At 37.3% G+C, this 20,416-nt stretch overlaps 1 protein-coding gene across 1 annotated transcript; it reads left to right on the plus strand.

The window, feature by feature from the left end:
• Window positions 1-648: 648 nt before the first annotated feature.
• On the plus strand, window positions 649-17,662 carry LOC105055659 (uncharacterized). Its single transcript, XM_010937568.4, has 19 exons — window positions 649-918; window positions 2,452-2,555; window positions 4,433-4,519; window positions 4,646-4,721; window positions 4,829-4,903; window positions 5,017-5,070; window positions 5,876-5,935; window positions 6,298-6,414; window positions 9,912-10,006; window positions 10,129-10,334; window positions 11,786-11,883; window positions 12,313-12,416; window positions 12,497-12,662; window positions 12,782-12,904; window positions 15,169-15,251; window positions 15,604-15,745; window positions 15,844-15,873; window positions 16,547-16,617; window positions 16,718-17,662. The coding sequence occupies exons 1-19, from the start codon at window positions 880-882 to the stop codon at window positions 17,457-17,459; spliced, it is 2,472 nt and encodes an 823-aa protein (XP_010935870.1). The 5' UTR covers window positions 649-879; the 3' UTR covers window positions 17,460-17,662.
• The last annotated feature ends 2,754 nt before the right edge of the window (window positions 17,663-20,416 follow it).

Genomic DNA, 20,416 nt, shown 5'->3' on the forward strand with positions numbered 1-20,416 from the left:
TTGTATATCATATTGTCCTGCATTGTTCTTCTCTTTTTTTCTACTCAAGTATTGAAGGTCTCCCGACTAAATCAACTCCAACAACCTTCTTTACTTTTCTTTTTGTATGCAGGTTAGGTGATAATAAGCAGCTTGTCGTGGCATTAGTCTCGTGACAGTAATTATTTTATATTAAAAATATAATATAAAAATAATAATAATAATTTTTTTAAAAAAAATATTGTACTATACTACAAAACCATGTTTTCGTATATTTTTTTAATAAAAAAATTGTATTTGTAGGTCTACTGGTAGAGTCTGCTATAATTCCCTCTTTTCGGTGTCGTCCGATGCCACGCACCCACCGCGCTAACCTGGCCAATTGAGTCACCGGAAATGCCGCTAGTCAGGTCACAATGCATACCAGCCGGAGCGGGTCGACGAGAGTGTTTATCATCCCAGACGATCATAGTCAAACTCGGCGCTCGTCTCTTTCAGTCTAACATTTTATTGTTTTGTATTATTTATCGTTCCTCAGCTAGTAAATGTCCACCCTGTTTTGGGACCTTTCGCGATACCACCCTGCCCTCCCTTCCGTCGCGTCAGCAGCCGCCGCAGCGGCGCCTCCTCTCCCCAATCCTCTCCTCTCCTTTCATCTTCTCTGCTATTCTAAACAAAAATACACATAAAGAACAATCCCCGCCCTTCCGCTCAACTGCGGTTTTTCTTCCCAGTCCCGCACCCCTCCTCCTCTGCTGCTGCTGCTGTTAGGGTTTCTGCTTCTCTCCATCTCCTCGCGTTTCCTCGCCAGTGGAACGGGCCGGGCTCTCCTTCGCTGCTGCCGTCCGCAAGGACCACCGGATCTTTGGAGCAGGTCCTCCGGGCCAACCGCGAGACGAGATGTTCTGGCGAATCCCCAATTTCTCTGCTTCCTCTCCAGTGAGTAGAAACCCTAGCTATGATTTCCCTTCTAGGTTCTTAATGCGGTCGAAATTCATTCTTCTGCTGGATTTGACGGGAGTAGGAGAAAAAAAAATGATGGAATTTCTCCATGTCTCGATCTCACCTGTTTCTTTTACTCCAGTCAGTGTTACTTCCTGTCCCGTAGAAATTTTTGTCTTCTCGCTCTTATAATAAGCTTACTCGTTCTCTACCTGGCGTTTGTTTGCTAAATAACTTTTGTTCGCCAGCCCTCCCAAGTATCGTAGTTATTTTTGCCGAGTTCTGGTTTGCTAGATAATCACTGCATGCCATAATTCGGGCAACATTTGGTGAGGCTTGTCGAATTTGGTATGGATTTGTTTTGTAACCGCATCAGTTGACACAGTTTTAGTGATTATTTCTCCAAGTTTTTTTCTGAAGGTACCAATTGGTAACAATCTTTTCCATTTTTCACCCCCCCCCCCCCACCCCCCCCCAATAAAAAGAAGATAAATAACCTTTCCTGGCCTAACCACTCGCTGCAGTGGAGCTCGATTCTTGCTCTGCTTGGAGTTTGCTTGGGAAACATGAGCAGGTGTACCAACGTATGTTGGATCCTATCTAGACTGTTTCCATGGATCATAAAAAGTTGCTGTTACGAGCTCTTTATGGTTTATTTGGTATACCGTGCCAGCTGATAGGTCCGAGAAAGAGAGAAGCGAACTTACTGACCACTTCAGTGGAACTAATTTGAAAACTTAAAGCAAACAGTTGCATTTGTTGTAGTATGTACAATACCATCGTTCTGTGTAACAAGGATCGAGGGAGCACCTGAAGCAAGATCATCAGTATCTCTGATTTATTACTCCACTATCGTGATGATGAATCTAGTTCACTATTTTATGTCATATGATGAACTTTGCTGGCAAAATTCCTTGGTTTTAAATAGGATAGGAAAATTTATGAAATTTGCCCCAAGAACCCCACTAATGGTGCAGACTATTTTCTCGTTTCCTTTTTCAATTGTGATTGTAAATCTAATTAGGAGATACTTGGACAACTCTGATTATTGGGTCATGTGAACCTTTGAATGAGCAAGGGAAGAACTGGTGTCTTAAAGTTTGCTATGAAGTGTATTGCGTCCAGCATCTTTGAGTAAGTCATATACTGCTGCTTTTTTAATTATTTGATCTTGACTAGATATGAAAGCTTCTAGATAGACATCAATTTTTTTTTACTTGTCCACTTTCCTGTAAAACATTACCCTTTTTTGTCATGTCTTAGAAATTGTAAATCACTAACCCTTATAAAAAATGTCACAAGCTGTGGGCCCAAGGTAAACCCTACTGAACCTGCTGATTGTAATCATCAGACATTTCTGCTGGCTATATTCTAAGTCTATGACTTTGTCAGAAATATATTGACTTTTCTTCTATTCATTTTGTGACAGTTATAGTTTAAAGACAAAACCTCCTATTCTATTTATTATCCTAATAATGTACAACTAGAATTATTCTATTATTTCTTATGTTGTTGACATCGTTTTTGCAGGTGGAATTTATTTTGGACAAAGAGAACTTCACATTGGAAGAGCTTCTGGATGAGGAAGAAATAATCCAAGAATGCAAAGCTTTAAACGCACGCTTGATAAATTTGTAATATATCATATTCTATTTCAGTCTTGTATCATATTTGTAGTGTTAGGCAATATAAAGAAATGCAGCATGAAAGCACTAAAAATAAAGCTTTTTCGTCTATGATTGTCTATCTCCATCTTTTACTATTAGGAGACATAAATAACTTAATCTGCAAGCCTTACTTAATCTACAAGCCTTATCACATCTATATCTTCTTAAATTAAAGATCTTATTCATTTCTTATAAAGTTTGTACCTTGTGCACTTTCCTTGTATAACACTTACCAATGTTGTTAAGATTGGGATTGAGCCGTAAATTGTAGAGGGATTTAGATTGGATCAGATCATGATCGAATCACAGGTCATAAGATTTTGTTCTGGATTTTCTTCAAAAAATTTTGAAACATAAAAATATGAAAATTGAAATATGAGTCAACAACAAAGTAGAGAAATAGAAAACAAAAGCTATACATATAAAAAAAACTAGTTGGTGGGTGGATAAGTAGAGAATAAAAAACTGTACTTACAAAAAGCCTATTTTCCACCAATGTAAGCCCATAACTCAATGTCATCAACTTAAGCCAATAAATAGCAGGTGTAATGAAACGAACAACGTGTTTGGTTATCCAATCTTTTTAGATGGAATGTCTTAGAAAGAATAATGATAGGAATTTAATGTATGATTGTGAAAATACAAAAATCATTTTTCTTTAAAACAACATCAGCTCCAATAACTGGTTTGCTAATTTTACTACTTGAGATGTATGAGTAATAAGTAAAGCCATACTTATAAGAAATGGACTTGGACCTAATTTAATATGTAAATAGAATAATCAACTTGGGTCTTATGATCCAAGGGACTATATAACCCATAATACTAATCTAGATCTTATGATCCTAATTGATCCTGATCCGAGGATGAGATCTAGGTCATTTAAGTCAATTTTGATCTGGATAATAAGATCTACATTGTAAATTATGAGATAAGTAAAACGAGCGCAGTCACTACATTATGTTATAACTCTTCTAACTTAGAAAACATATTTCTCTTTATGTCTAGTTTTCTTTATAGAAGTATACATTTATAAAGAAAATCATTAGGATTAGTTGAGGATAGATGATCTTTTAAAATGTGGTATATCCGATTGTATACATGCCCGCATATATGAATATGGTCCCTTGACTGCACTGTGTTGCCTATTTGTGGTGCTATATTTGACCATATTGCATTTGGGCTGCATATGTAGCCTACTTAAATATTCTGGAGTCGGAGATACAACCCACTCTTATGTAGGCTGTTCAGATGAAGCAGGTTTAAACTAATGACTAGGTTTGATGCGAGGGTTTCAAGAATGCTTGATACAGTGTTAATAACATTATACATTAATTATGTGCTAACAAGTAGTACGCACTAAATGTTAGTTGTTGTTGTTATTAATATTGATATTGCTGTCATTTTATCCAAAAAATATTATGATCGCTATTGCTATTTTTATTATATTTAACATATTTTCTTTATTTTTATTTAGCGAAAAATGGTAATTGTATATGCTCCCACCTATGCTGTCTGCATACCACATTTGCACCAACTTATGTGGCCCACATGTTGCATATGCACGATGTGGGCCCTTGACTGCCTGCTTACCACAGCTGTCCTTTATAACATGGAAGATATAGGCATCTTGGTGTCTCCCTTTTTATGTCTAAATGTTTCAATTATTTGGTGGAAACATAACAAGCACCCATGGATTTAAGTAGTTGTATTTGAGGATTTCTACAATTTGGTGGATTTATTATCATGAAAACACAAACTAGTTATCATGAATTGTAAGAGTCAGGGATGGTCCTTTTATTGCAAATGTCGGTGAACTCATTGTATGCTTTATCCATTTCCAGTCTTAGAGATAAATCTCAGGTGGAACAGTTGCTGCGGTATATTGTTGAAGATGCTCCCGAAGATGCTGACAGCAAGCGATCTTTCAAGTAAGTCCAATTAATGGGAAGTTGATTATTGCTTTATCCTTTTCTGCATATTCTCTTTGTTCTATGTTCAATATTTGACATAAATTAATGTCATGACTTCCTTTTTTTTTTTTTAAATTGATCTAGATTTCCTTTCATTGCCTGTGAGATATTTACCTGTGAAATTGATGTTATTCTTAAGACCTTGGTAGAGGATGAGGAGGTATGTAGATATTTCATAAATCAAATTGATGCATCTTCTTTGGCCTATGTAATATTAGTTCATATGCTCAAAGGCACTCATTGTTGGCTATTCTTTTGCTGTTCCAGCTGATGAACATGCTGTTTTCTTTTCTTGAACCAAACCACACGCATAGTTCGATATTGGCTGCGTATTTTAGCAAGGTCGATTGGAGGATTTCTTTTTTATTTTGTTTTTACTTGATTGTTTATGGCTTAGAATCTTTTGTCCTTACCTAGTTAATGATCTGATCAAAACTCCTCCTATTCCTTCCTAGGTTGTCATATGCCTTATGTTACGGAAGACAACACAGCTTATGAAGTATGTCCAAGTAAGTTCTGATTCTCCTCCTGACATACTACTTTGCAAAAATAAAAGAAAGTTGATTTAATGCAATTCATGGATTTTATATTGACAACCCAGAATTGGATTGGTTAATTATAGGAATAGAAAGCCCAAATAGGCTTTGCAGGAAAGACCTTCACTTCAATGGTTTGCTGGGAATATTTAAATGCAGTCATATCTTAAAAATTCTTAGCATCTCCAGTTAGTTCATTTCCCACTATTTTATTATGTTTTTGGACTTGTTTCACAAAATGTCTCCTTGTTACTCTCGGCTTGTTAAAAAAAAATATGTAAACAGAAAACAAAATGAATAAGAAACATCACTAAGTAGAAACTTTTGCTACGTCAATGGTCATGCATATGTATGGCAGCTATGGCTGAAGCTAGTCTTTAATCTCTTACTTTGTTATTGTTATTAGCTGTTACTGTTGAAGTCAATAAGGTAGAAGATTAATATTTAAATTTGTGCTAATAATGTTTGTACTTTTTCACACTTATGTTTTTAAAATAAGTGCTTTCTTAAAGTCAAACATTAGTGGATCTGTTTCTGGGTTTAAGACTTGAATTGAAACATCATGAAGGGACATTTTTTTTTCAATTCATTCTAATAAAAAAATCGTTACTTAATGGAGAAAGGGTTTATTGAATTAAAAACATATTACTGATTGAAAAACAGTCTTACTTGTGTGGAGTGAATGCAATCTCTTAAAGTCATTCTTTATGATTTTTTTAAAGGTGAAGCCTCTAGATACTTTTCCGGTTTATATTAACGTGCTTTGTTTATCAATCAGGCCCATGACACCATTTTCCGCCAATTGGTCGATATGATAGGTACAACATCAATTATGGAGGTTAGTACTTCATACAGTTGTTTCTTCTTCTTCCTTTTTTTTTTTTTTTTTTTTGAAAATCCCAGGTGAAGTCTTTTCTTATCACAAAAGTGGAAGATTCATAGTATATTCCATAAGTTATACTGTTCAAGTTGTACTATTTTATCTTTTATGTGCTAGCAACTGGAAATGTTCTTTCATGGTCATTGTGCCAGTCTCTTGTTATTATATCATTGTGGATTTATGCCATGAGATCCTGATGTTTGACTAACTTTTGTTTTTGTCAGTTAAATTTAGTTCTTGTTTCTTTGGCATTAGCCTGAGTGATTATTCATCCGCTACAGAGTATATATTTTATGCTTTTATTTGTTTTCATTGAACAGATTTTGATTCGACTTGTTGGTGCTGATGATCATCTATATCCGAATTATGTGGATATCGTGCAGTGGTTGGCTGATACCAATCTTCTTGAAATGATTGTGGATAAATTGAGCCCATCAGTAAGTGCATCAAATTGCTTGTTTTCTGTGATGTTGGAATTATCTTATTAAAGTCACAGGTACCTTTTACATAGAGTATGTTGAAGCAACCTATCATTCATATTGGTGGTTCGTGGATGCTCTACTGCTGATCACATATTATAGTGAATATAATACCATTGAATCTATCAAATTCTCAGATTTTGCCCCTAATGTTATATGACTGATGGTGTGAAGGAAAAAATGCATTTTTCCTTGTAGGATCTTCCAGATCTAATGAGATCTGGGACGGAATATTTTTTTAAAAAAAATTATCCTACTTTATTTTAGATCTAAGTTTTATTAGATCTGATTCTTATTATCTGATATTTAATCTAAAATTAAAGCTAAAACTTGAGGATTAGAGAAATACCTCTAGGGTAACTAGATTACCCTGTAGATGATCACAGCAATGTCTGAGGTTCAAAAATAGCCACGCAGTCGTCTGGCCTCTACCGGTATCCACTCGAGCAGGATCTGGATCGTCTTCTCCTTGCGAATCTCTGCTTCAAAAATCAGATCTGGATCTGATCTGGAAGATCTTCAAAAGATCTTCTGAAGCTGGAACAGCAGCTTCTCGACAAATCCCTGCAGCCTTCTGATCAGGGAGCCACCACGCCTTGGACAAGCACCAGATGGACGCTCAACTTCTTAGACGTGAAGAGGGGAGAGAGAGGACCAGAGGGGACGTGGAGAAGTGGAGGGATATCAGACTTTTGCTGGGTATTGAGCAGAGACTATAAACCCTAGGCGCGGACAGGGTTTAAATAGACCCTGCTGCGCCATGCAGTGCCACATCATTCGATCAATCAGAAAATTTCAATTAATTCTGAAAAAACTCTGATTGGTGGAGTGATGTCATCTGATTATATCAGATAAGAACCCCACCAAACCCTCCTATTGTTGGCGCCAACACTGGATAGACACAGTGAGATTGGCGCCCAACAGTTTGAGTCGATCAAGGCATAGAGTTCTCATCTCATGGGACTCTATCCTTATCCACTTGGGGCGCACGCCCAATCTGATCTTGGCGCCCACTTTGAGGCCTAATTTAGCAGGTGGACACTTCACAAAAACTCTCCAATGAACTCTTGCCAAGTGGCCTTCAGTTCAAGATCCATAAGTCAACGTTTGATCGATGTCCTAAAACGGAAATGGTAGGTGACAGAAATTGGCAGGTGTTGTCTTAAATTCATCTCATGAATTAAGATGACTTTTCTGAGCTGGACTGGCTCCAGTCAGACTGAGAGAAACCTTCTCAAGGTTCTCTGGGTGAGTCAAATCACATTTGGCTCAATCGAGATGAAAAAGATTGCACGAGGAGAAAGTTAGGCTTAATCGTGTGCTAGCACGATTTTCTTGAACCTAATTGGATCTAATCCAAATCAATCGAGCTGGGCTAGCTCAATTGATGACATCCAGACCCTAACTCTTGTTTGTGTGACCCAGTTATGTTCATTTCCGTATGGTAATGAGACATGTCGTGATCTCATCATCGACATCATCGAAACTCCTTTCGATGGACTAGAACTCTTCTGATTCAGACAATTAGAATGATCGATCATCAAGATCATTCTAATTGCTCCCAAAATCCACCAGTGACACCTAGCAGTATATGGTGGCAACCCATCAGAAATGAAGACGAATCTCTCGATGCAGCTACCTGTATGATTGAGTTTCTCTTTCATGAGTCCCGACTGAATTAGGATTAAGGTGAACTCGTCAAACCCAACATCAGTCATATAAAACAATCGATCGATCCGAGTCCGATGTGAAATCCCAATGGAAAATTCTTTTCCATTATTTCACTCTGTCATGGCCATGGGCTTAAGGATTCGATCTTTCGATCATCATAGGACTACTCCTCTCATCTATCGAAGTTGATAGATCCCATCTTGATGCAATCTGGTTCCTACAATGAATATGCTACAGCCAACATACACTTCAGGGTTCCGAATGGCTAGGAGACCGAGTTATGGTGTAGTCAAATTATAACACACTCAAGGTGAACTGTCGATGCACCTCAGATCAAAGAACTAGACACACAGCTGCAGCATCGAGCTAGTCATCGACGAGAAGGTAGACTTCCTTATGACTGCTCCAGGTGGTCACGCTCAGTACTCTCGTTCTCAACGAATACCTGTACTGTTGCTCCGGTGTCTCCACACCGTAGACTCAAGACACATCTATCTTAAGGAAGCGATCGTACACCAACCTTCCGGATCGATCACCATTCTCGTGATGATCCTATGGTCAGGAGCTGTTTATGAGTTAGTTACGTAAATTCATGCCTTAAATTTTCAACTCTTGAAAATATGAATTAACATTCCTACTAACTCAAAGGATGTATCACAGACACAATGTATACAATGTGATAGTAGAATAACCCTTTTATTCATTTATAGTCAAAATTACAAATTTGCCCTTACATTTGTACAGGAATGTGTCAGCCAATCTGGCATATAGGGCACACATCTAACATGGTGTACTTAATAATAGTCCAAGACATACTTCTGGAGATTGGTTTCGTGATTCCTTTTTTATTAGTATCTTGTATATTGAACTAGTTGTAACTATAAAAGCAATCCTTCTGCTAGAAGTGGTCAGCTTCATGACTCTTCTCTTTCACCATTAATTCCTACCAAGACCTACATCCTTTGTCTATGTTGGCCTCTTGCTTGTTTCTCACAGCAAGTGGCTTATGTTGTCATTGGGCTCCATGGAACACCCTCAAGAATGGTACTTTAATGCTATACAATCATTTGTCTTTTCTTTTCTTTTCTTTTTTCCATGCTAGCTATGAACCTAAAGGAAGACCTCCATCTTTCTTATCCAGTCATGCTGCCCATGTATTAAGACTAAATAGATGCATACAATATCAATGCTTTGGGTCCTAAATTAGTTTGGGACTAGCAATACTGGCTCAGTTTTGGTGCTGATGTGCATATTGGTCCAGGTCCAATGTTGATATTTTTCTAAGACAAAAAGGAGATTTCTACAATCAAAATATTTTATATCCAGATTTTAATGTAAGAGATGATTATCTGAAGCTAGAATTGATATTCCTGAAATACCATTTCTATTTTGTTGCATTTTTTTTAAAAAAAAAAACTTAGCAGTTAGCACTTGGGATAACTCAGTAAACGGGATTCAATTGACATAGTTCCATAGAGGGCAAGGATTGTGATGGAGATTAGGGAATAGGGATAAGCCAATTCTGCCCAGCCCTGAACTTTTACTCCTGGGTAGGCCTCTTTTGCCAGGACAAAAATATTCTAGCACGGTCTAGGTATGAAATTATGTTTTTAGTGGAGTAGGGTTTATCTCACTCTGTTCACCTTGCTATTCTATCAAGCTAGGCAGCAGAGTCTCTATTCATGGTTGCATTTTAAATTCTAATGTATTCTCATGCATTCTCATATTTATATGCTAGTTGGTCATCTGTTTTTTATTTGTCTTATTATCTTTTGCATGAACAGAGTTCACCTGAAGTTCATGCAAATGCGGCTGAGGTGCTCTGGGTCATCATCCGAAATGCTCCATCAACTCTAGCTGCCAAACTTTCCAGTCAAAGGTATTTGGTCTTGGTTATCTCTATATCATCCTTCATTTAGATGATCAGTTTTCCTCTATTCTTTATGATGTATTCACCTATTTTTGGTTAATTGTTTGGCTTCACTTGATGTTTGTATGCAGCTTTGTTGCAAGGATATTTGGTCATATGCTGGAAGATTTGCTGTGTAAATCTGCTCTTGTCCACTCATTATCAGTATGCATTGCCTTGTTGGATCCTAAAAGATCTGCTTCTTCTGCTATTATCAATTCTGTCAGAAGTCAGCATATTTATGAACCGTCTAGTCATGTTGATCCTGAGATCATTTATGCCATGCTACCAAAATTGGGTACGTCATCAACATATATTTTATGTGTTCTGTTCCCATGATGCATTTTCTGCTAGCTAGTGTCATATTCTCATAATTTATCGTCACTTTTTATTATTATTTGCCCAAAAACTTGTCATTTTTGTTATTGTGTTCTTAACTTCTCAAGATTTCGGTGGTTGTGGTTTCTTATTTCAAAAGGTTCTTGCATTGCTTATAGATTGAATGGCAATGAGGACCTCTAGCATCATTTGGTATTATAGAGTGAGACTTTTCTTGCTGAGGAACTGAAGGGTTTGGGTGTTAATAGTTAAGGCATGTTACTATGACTTCACTTGGGGACTTTATCTTGGAAGAAGTTGAAGATGATAAGGTTAGCTTGCTAAGGTATAAAAATTGATTAAAAAAAAATAGGGGTTGGAAATGAATGTCATCTGGCAACGGGTTGTTTTAGTTTTTTCTATTATAAGTCCAATATGGAAGAAGCTCGGAGTCCCTAGGCTATTAATCAGATGTAAGATTGAGCATGTCCGCTAGACTTAGGGATATGTAAGGAAACATCTCTTTACTCTTAGGACTTCTGAAGTGTCATGCCATTTAAAATAGTTCACTAGCTGACTGACGGAGGTTATAGTTCACTTGGAATTGTCCAGAGTTCCATATTGTGGGGGAGAGAGTTGATAGGATGTAGTGTTGCCTCTTTGAATAGATTCTTAGTGTTCTAAGGATCAATGATAGGCCTGCCATGGGCCAGTGGCTAGGTGGGCTATCCCAAGCCTGCACTTCATTTGGGTTCATATCAAAAGTTGAATATTAGGCCCAAGCTCATCCTGGTCCAAAATGACATTATCCGAGCCTGGATTGGTCTGTGAATTTGGAGCATGGGGGTGTTGGTTGGTGGATAGTCCAGAGGAGGAAGGAGAAATGGTTGGATCCCCTTGTGTACATGTCATTAAAGTGCTAGCTGTTGATCAGCTGGTTGATCAGGCTATTTTTGTGGCCATAGACAGAAACCTGTCAGAAGATTATTTTTGCTGCGGAGAGACTGTAGACTTGTTGGTTCCATGTGCTTACCTAGTCTTCTAGTAGATCTCTAAGCTCTGTTAATATTGAGCTCTCGAAATGTTACTAACTTTTATTTATAGTTCTCTTTTTGAAACTTTTAATTTCAGAGGCCTAGATTGTTTTCTGTCTCGTAGGGTATTCTTCAGTCCATCTTGAAGTCCTGTGGTACCTATGATCTTGAAACCATTGAGCTTTATGATTGTCAATAATAACTCATTGTTCAGACTCTGCAATTAATGCGATTCTTATATGACTAATAACTTATTACATCCTCAGTTCTTTGTCAGTATTCACATGTTCTTTGGGGACTTCATTTAGTTCAATCCATTTAGTTTAGTCTGTCATAAGCTTGAATTTAGTTTACTATTGGTTGTTAACTGCACACCTTTGACCATGTTATTTTGCAGGTGACTTGCTTAAACGTTTGGATGTATCATCTGATGCGAATACTCTGCCTACTACTTATGGTCGACTACATCCTCCACTTGGGAAGCATCGCCTAAAAGTATGTACCTGCTAGAGTATAGTCATGCTTTAATTTTGATTCCTGTGTAGGCAATGTACCTTCTGGAGCATAGTCATGCTTTAATTATGGATTGTAACAAAATGGTTGACTAATTGCAATTTTCCATTGATTCCTTTGCAATGAAAAAAAAAAAATCAAAGGTTGTAGTGACAACAAAATAAATTATAACAGTTCAGCTTATACAAGATAATAACTAATACTATATTGAGTGTGACAGATATTTTTCTCATACACCAATATTTGGCCTATTCTTTGTCGTATTTTCTGTTCTCACCTAACTTGAAAATAAAAGCACTCTATGAAATTAATAAAACAATTTTCCATCTCTTTTGCAATTTCCAAAAGGTCTTTCTGTGTATTGTTACAGATTTAAACATTGCGTATAAATGTTGTATATTGGATTTCCAGATAGTGGAGTTCATTACAGTGTTGTTAGAGACTGGTAGTGAAGCTGCTGAGAAGGAATTGAGTAGATCTGGAGCCATTAATGGAGTTCTAGATCTCTTTTTTGAGTAAGCTACATTATCTGAATTCTTGGCAACTTTATGCACTTTGCTTATTGTATTGATTATGTTATGAATGATTGGTGCAGGTATCCATACAATAACTCATTGCATCATCAAGTAAAGAGATTGATAATGTCATGTCTGGATAGCAAGCATGTTGCGATTGTTGATCACCTCTTTTGTGAATGTAATATACTTCAGAAATTTCTACAAGCAGACAAAATTCCTTTTCTTTCTAGAGATTCTAGTGCAGTAAGTATTGGTGTAGTTTCTTCTTCATGGCTATTGTAGTATATGATGCCATCATTTTTTTACTTTTTTTTTTTTTTTAAATTGCATTATATTCTTTTAAATAAAATATGGCTTTACAGGTTACCATACCTGCTGTTGGAAGACAGCCACCTAGGGCTGGCTACATTGGACACATTACACAAATTTGCAACAAACTTGTTCAACTTGGATGCAGCAATGACCATATTCGGGCTTACTTACAGGTTAACTATTTTTTGGATTTCTTCTATCTGAAAAAAGCTAGTTTCATTGTATCTGGTTGTTCTTTATTCTTATTCTGTCTGTACCTGGAATATATCATGCAGAAGCTTGTTAAGTAGCTATTGGTAAACCTTTCATGGTGAGAAAACGTTTTACAACAGCTGCATTAAGGGCTCTAACTTTTTTTCTTTTTTCTTTTTAATTATTATTATTATTTTTTTATGAGGGCTGTGCATTCTTAGTGAAAGATAGTGGAAAGTATGGAGTGGATATTTCCTTCATAAGTTAGGGCCCTTTATGGAGATTGATGAAGCTTGAATAAGGAAATGTTAAACACTTGCTCCCAGTGTCTGTATTTCATTTAACCCTCACTGAAAATTCAGGTTGCTGGCATATACTTAGCCTAACTTAAAAAGTTAGGGAGATGTAAAAAATAATACTAACAACCAATCAAGGGATGCCATGTAACTGTTCAAGGTTAGGGAGCCTCATAGGAGGCACAGACAATTGTTTATCATCTTTGTTAGTGAGGCTTGCCAACCTAGCATCAGAGATTGCACCGGCCGGCGATTGGTTCAGCATGGTACGGATCCTTACCGTGTTGTTCTAGGGCATACCGAAATAGGAAGAGCCGGAGAGGGAGGGGGAGAGGGAGGAGAGAGGAACACACACACAGAGTCAAAAGTGTTCGAAAGTCCTCTTCATCGGGGTCATCTTTTTTTTTTTTTTTTTTGGTGGTTGTGGTTGGGGGGGAGTGGACAGGGGTAACAGGGGAAGGGGTTTTAATAGGTGAACCATCGTGCAGGCAGACCTGGGGTGGGTGGAGGTGGGTTTGTAGACCAACCCTCATCTTGATCCAAGAGATTGAACCATGCTGGTCCCCAACCGGTCCCCCCATTTGATTTGCCCTGAACCTGCTGGTTCGGCACAGTTCAGTGAACCATACTTGTTAGACCCAATCCTTGGGCTTATACAACTTTCCTAATGGTTGTTGTTGATGTAAAGAAGAGAACATTGAAGATGTAATGACATTACATCTAAATTGAACTGTTGGAATTTGGAAAATGTTGAGAGAATTGGGTTGTTTTTAGTTAAGTGCATATTTACTGGGATCTTGCTAATAAGGAAACACTGGAGTCTGGATGTTTGTTGGGAATTATAGTGGAGTTAGACACGAATGCCGTATGAAGGCCTATCAACTATACTGTTATTGAACCAATGAGTCATAATGTAATATTGTGGAAAAATGTGGTGGGCAGGAATAGAAAATGCTGAGATGTGGTCAGGCTGAAGCTGGAGTGAGGAATGAATATTTTGGAGGATGCTTAGTGGTATTGAGTGAGAAGAAAAGCAAAAGATAACCATGTGGGATGATATGGACATGCATAACAAGCATTTGAGGGAGCTCTAGTAAGGAAAGACTCTGTTTTACAGTGACTTGCAGAAATGGAAGTTATGAGGGATCTAGAAAACATCATTGTAAAAAGTTGAAGGATATCCTTAATAAAAGTCATGGATGATGACCAAGATAATAAAAATCATTGGCAGTTATCTATAAAGTTTACGGCAATTGTCATGAATTGTCTTTAGGGTAATGAGTGGTAGTTTATGGACATATTAATGTATTACACATTTGTATGTAAATGCAGTGTCTTTATCAGATAAGTTTTTAAGGGGTTAATTCTTCAGTTGTTATTGAACTACATACTCCGGGACAGTAGATATTCTAATATGAGATAATTTCAGTCTTTCATGCATACAATATGGCCAATAAGTGAATGCCATTTTATACTCTTGGTTGTGGATGGATTATTGGATATCTGTTCCATACTTATTTCGTATCTAGTTGATTCTGTACATTTTTGTGGCAAATTACTGAGTTTGAGATACCAAAACTATCATGATCCTGTTTAGTCACAAGTACTCTGTTCATGTATATAATTGTTTCTCTTAAAGTTATTGCAACATCCATGTCATCTTTTTCTTAAGGCTTTTGTAGCTTGGAGGGTTTGGATTGACAAAATATCAGAAAGAGGAGCAGAAAAAGGCTTCATGTGACATGGATTGAAGCTGTAGAAAGGATTTGGGAAAACCTAGTAGTGAGAGAGATGATAGGGATGAATCTCAACGAAGAATATGTAATACTGACCCAAATGGAATGTTCGGAATACCTCTTGTTCATTGTGGTTAAGAAAGCTATCATTCGAATAATATGATTTACTTCATGAAGATAACACTGCCTTAATACGTTTTTTGGCTTTTGTAGGAATCTGGAGAGTGGACCGATTGGCAAAGTACGGTACTATGTGAACGAAATGCTATGGAAAATGTTGACCAATGGGCCTGTGGGTATGTAAATGCTGCAATGGAATATATACTATTATTCTAACGGTCGATGAAGTATCAGATGGAGAATCTTTGTCCAAGGGCATGAAAATATATGAAGAACTGGTTTTTTGTTTTGTTAAAAGTGCACAACTACACTTGAATTAGCTTTGTGGATATAGATAATTTAGATTCTTGTCACTGCTTCTGAAACAATTAACTTTTCAAATAAGAATTTTCTTTTCAATTATCAATGCATAATGATCTATCTGCTAATTCTTTGTTGAGCTTTTAAAACCTTATTTGGGTAATTCAATAAGATGATCTTTTAAAACATTTTGGGTAATTTAGCAAGTTGTTCCCTTAATCTATGCAGCCGTCCAACAGCATTGCAGGAAAGAACAAGAGATAGTGATGAAGATGAACTTCATGAAAGTGACTATGATGTTACAGCCTTGGCAAATAATTTAAGTCAGGCATTTAGATACAATGTTTATGAAAACTATGATGTGAATGAGGTAATCTTCAGAGGCCAATATCTTGGACAGCATATTTTTGCTTCTTTACTGTTTCTGCATTTAGCATTATTGTGGTAACGAGGTGATTCTTCCTTCAGGTCCAGGGGTCACTCGATCAAGATGATGAGGTAACAAGCTGGTTGTTCTGGTTCCAATAGCATAATATATATCAGATTTACTGTATTACTGAAAACATGTTTCGGTTGGACCCACTGGTGTGGCTTCCCCCACCCCCCCCTCCCTCCTCCCAATTTCTCTTTAGCGTCCCCTTTTTTTTGAAAATGTTGCAAAATGTGGTAGCAGACAATAGTTCTCGTTGGAGTTAGATCTTTTCTTGCATGTTAGATGATCAGGAAACATGCTCCACTGATTCGTCGTAAGAACCAAACTAGGCTGTTGAATTGAACAGGGTCCCAAGGTTCCAGTTTTTCGTTTCTAGTAGGCTGTGTTTTTCAGGTCTTTTAAAAAGTCGGGAAAATGTAATTTACAAGAGATGGTAGAATATGAAACCAAAACTTGAATTTTTTGCAAGCTTTTATCTGGGAAAGTAACAATATGAAAACAGATAATTTGGTGCTATACCCATGCTATAATTGTAAAGTTAGTGACCAAATTGTGTATCACATCTGTAATGTTTAATTAAATAAATTATGCTTATTCAAGCAAGTGATGCCGCTGACAATATACTGACCTACTTAGCTAATGGAAGTCTCTTTATTTTCACGTGGACTATTAAAGAGTGTTACAGAAGTTTGAATGTCTATCCTTACGTCATGTTTTGACCAACCCTGAAAACTGCAGGATGTGTACTTTGATGATGAATCTGCCGAAGTTGTCATCTCTTCTCTGAGACTTGGAGGTGATCATCAGAGGTATATTTTATACTTTTTTTCTGTGTGTGTGTGTGTGTGTGTTTAAGAGGACTATCTCCGCTTACTTTTCCCCCACTTTCCCTAAAAAAAAAAATGGCAGTTGTCTTTTCACAAATTCCAACTGGTTTGCTTTCCAAGAAGATGGTATCACTGAGCCTGTGAGCACATCAGCTTTTGATAAAATGGATGGTATCGGTATCGTTGGAACTACTGACACTGGTAACGGTAGTGATGATGAGGTGGTGGTCGGAGTAGACGAGCTGACCAAGTCTGTGTCTTCTCAAAATGAGTATCCTGTGACCAACCCAAGTTTGAAGAATGAAGTTAAACTAAATGGGTTGACAGATGCAACAAAGGTAAATGTCGTTGGTGATGTCGGCCTTTTTCGGTTTGATGCAACTGAGAATGAGGACCTGTTCAATGATCATTCACTGCCTGAATGGGTCGGATGGCGTGAACCTTCTGATATTCAAGTTGATGGCTCTGGTGAATTTTCAACCACATCAGAACCTGTGGAGACGGCTGTAATTCCTACCGCTGACAGCATGACTGGAGCCCCTGCATGTGGGAGCCCTGTTACAGCAGAATTTAATGAAGCGGAAAAGGCCAATGCCATGATGCCTTCTTTGTTTGAAGAGGATGCGGAGTTTGTAGGTGTGGATATGGAGGGAGTGGGGAGGGCGGTGGAGAGAGCTTTGGGAGAAGGCATCAATGGAGAGGCAAGCGCCATGAAAAGGAACATTGTTCTCAAGGTAGCAGAACTGCAGAAGCCTGGTGAGGAAGCAGCTGGGATGATGAGTCCTTGGCGTGTAGAGCCAGAAATGGGTGTTGTTCAGGAATAGCCGATCCCCATCTAGCAATATTTCTTTAGTAGCTGGTGGTGTACATGTACAGTATCACCAATTCAGAGGTACATCTGGCAGAAGATGTACATGTACTGTATCATATTCTAATTCTGTTCATGTAGGAAATGGCTCGGTATGCCATGTCATTTGTGTTGTTGTTTCTACTCATTTTCATAATCATTGATAGCCTTCATCCTGCACTCTTTCTTTCGTTCTTTTTGTTCTTACTCCATGAGGAGCTAAATCTGGGTTAATTTTCGCATGTCTAATTCTTAATGGAAGTTTGGTTTCATCGAGTGATTCAGATTTGCAGTGTGAAAGCTGGTTGGTGTTAGATAATCAGCGTATTTGTTTGTGTTCCAGTCTAGTCTAGCAGAATTGATTGATATGATTATTTTGATTATATGATTATATCTGCATCAAAGCAGGTTACCATTGGTTTAAGAAAGATTTTTGAGGAATTATTGTTTGGAATGGTTCTTTTATGTGTATCTTTTGCCATCAAATTTAATAACAAAGTAGTATATCATCTATTGTTGATAAAAAGGTACTGTTATCAAGTTCAATTAAAAATTTTAAATAAAAAAAAATTATTATCAACTATGATCGGTTAGTTGGTAATTTTTATTGTTTTGATAAAAAAAAATTAAGTTTGTTATTGGATGGTGTAAGATTTATGCCGTAGAATCATTTTAATCAATAATTTATCATGATCCGGTGCTTCATTTATATAGGTACAGGTATTTCCTCCCTGTTTTTTTTTTAATTTTATTTATTTAAATTTTTGTGCATATCAGGTTTAGATTGTGGCTGTCCTGTTTTATCTTTTTTATTTTATTTTATTTTTAACTTTTTGATACCGCCCATTGTGTTCCAAGCAAGTCTAGGGCATGTGGATGGCCGCCAATACAATTTGCGAATAACCTAACCGCCGGTACGAACTACGGATCTCGAGACAAACAATTGAACCCATTATCTCCTTATTTTAAGGATTAGCGATTGCATTTAACAGGTGGACTGTATAATTCCATGAAATTAGAGATAATAGATTTGCAAGATGGTTTTTTGATGGACCGCTTCTCTCTTCAACGCTTCCACCGGCGTGGCTGTTTTAAGCCTGATTAGTGATTATCGATGCAATCATTCAAATATTTTTCTGAAACTTCTTCCCAGTTCTCCATGTATCTATGGTAATTGATGGACTTTCCTTACTGTCGACCGTCTGATCTTGATCGCGTGACGTATTGACAGGTAGTAGACCAGACCGCGTGGTTGCACTCGTGCGGGTGCTCGCATCAGCATCTGTTTCCGGCCAAAGGTGCAATAAGTTTTATGCGGACGGCCAAAAAACACTAATGCAAAAATTATGGCAACACCCTCTAAGTTTGAGTATTTATATTTAGACTCTAAAATTTTAGTAGTATTAATTAGATCTTAAAACTTTAAAATCATTGCAATGTTTTTCAGCTTTCCATCAGAGAATATTAACATACGACGGTTACCTGATAGTTTAATTTTTATGAAATTTTAAAACTGCTCTTTCAATTAACTTAGCAGGGAATTCTTAGTGAAAATTCAAAGAAAAAAAATATATATATATATTTTGAGATCTATACAGATAAATAAATAATAAAAGATAGAGTACTTTAAAATTTATGCAAGCATGAGAATAGACATGACCAATGGGGCTCGGCCCGGGCACGAGAAGGCCCAGAAATAAATGGGCCAGGTCTGCCCCGATCCGGCCTGTTTAGTAAAATACCCTTCCAGGCCCGATCGAAGGCCCAAATTTATATGGGTCGAGCCTGGCCGTGCTAAGCTCGTCAGGCCCATTTTTATTTTTTATTTAATATTAAATTTTTTAAAAAATAAGATTTTTAACTTTCAAGATTAATGTTTAATTTTTTAGCTTTTGATTTTGAAAGAAAACTGAGAAAAAATGTTTATTATTGAAATATGCATATAGAAAAGATTATGAAAAAATATCTCAAAATTTTTATTGATAATTGAATTACGTGTTGTTCAAATTACGAAGAATGCAAAGATTCAAAAAAGAATAATTAAAAAAATACATCATAATTTTTATTCATATTGAAAAATAAAACTTGGTATGTTTATAAATTACAATTGTTGAAATCCTGTCTCGATAATAGAAATTGTGGTTTCGTTGGTGGTGATTGTGTTCATATCATCTTCAAAACTTGTTAGATGTCCGTCAATGTCTTGGAGTAGTCAATCCTTGAAGTAGATATATATCTCTATAGTTTTTTTGTTCATTCTGCTTCTTTTCTCATCCAAGACTCGTCCACCGACACTGAATGCAGACTCTGAAGCGACAGTAGATATTAATATGGTCAGAGGGGATAGTAGACCTCCCTATCCTCAAATATAGCCGTTATATGACTATTGGAGAGGATAAAAGTGATGTTTTTCTAAAATTTTATCATTTAAATTTTTTTAAAAAATTTGCCGGTTTTATTATCGTTACGGGCCTGTATAGGCCCATAACGACTCTAATCATGTCGGGCTCAACAAGCTGGGCCTGGCCCGGCCCGCCTTGGGCAGCCCGTCGTGCCAGGTTGGGCACGGGTAGTGGGTCGGGCTGGGCCTAGTCTTTATCGAGCTCGTGCCAGGCTCGGCCCTGGGCTCGCAAACCTCAAACCCAGCCTGGCCCGGCCTGACCGTTATTGTTCATTACGGGCTGGACCAAGCTCGACATGCTTTGGACCAGCATCGGGCCGCCTATGGGCGGCCCGATCCGTTGGCCACCTCTACATGAGAATGATAATAAATGGAGTATTTTGAAATCTGTGTAAGCAAATGAATGACAAATAATAAAATGCTTTAAAATCTGGATGGATGGTGGAGGATAGACTGTTTTGAAATCTGTACAAATGGATGAATGATGAAGAATGGGTGACTTTGAGATTCGTGCAAGTAGATGGATAACAAAA

This window comes from Elaeis guineensis, chromosome 12 (genome assembly GCF_000442705.2).
Source record: "Elaeis guineensis isolate ETL-2024a chromosome 12, EG11, whole genome shotgun sequence".
Lineage (NCBI taxonomy): Eukaryota > Viridiplantae > Streptophyta > Magnoliopsida > Arecales > Arecaceae > Elaeis > Elaeis guineensis.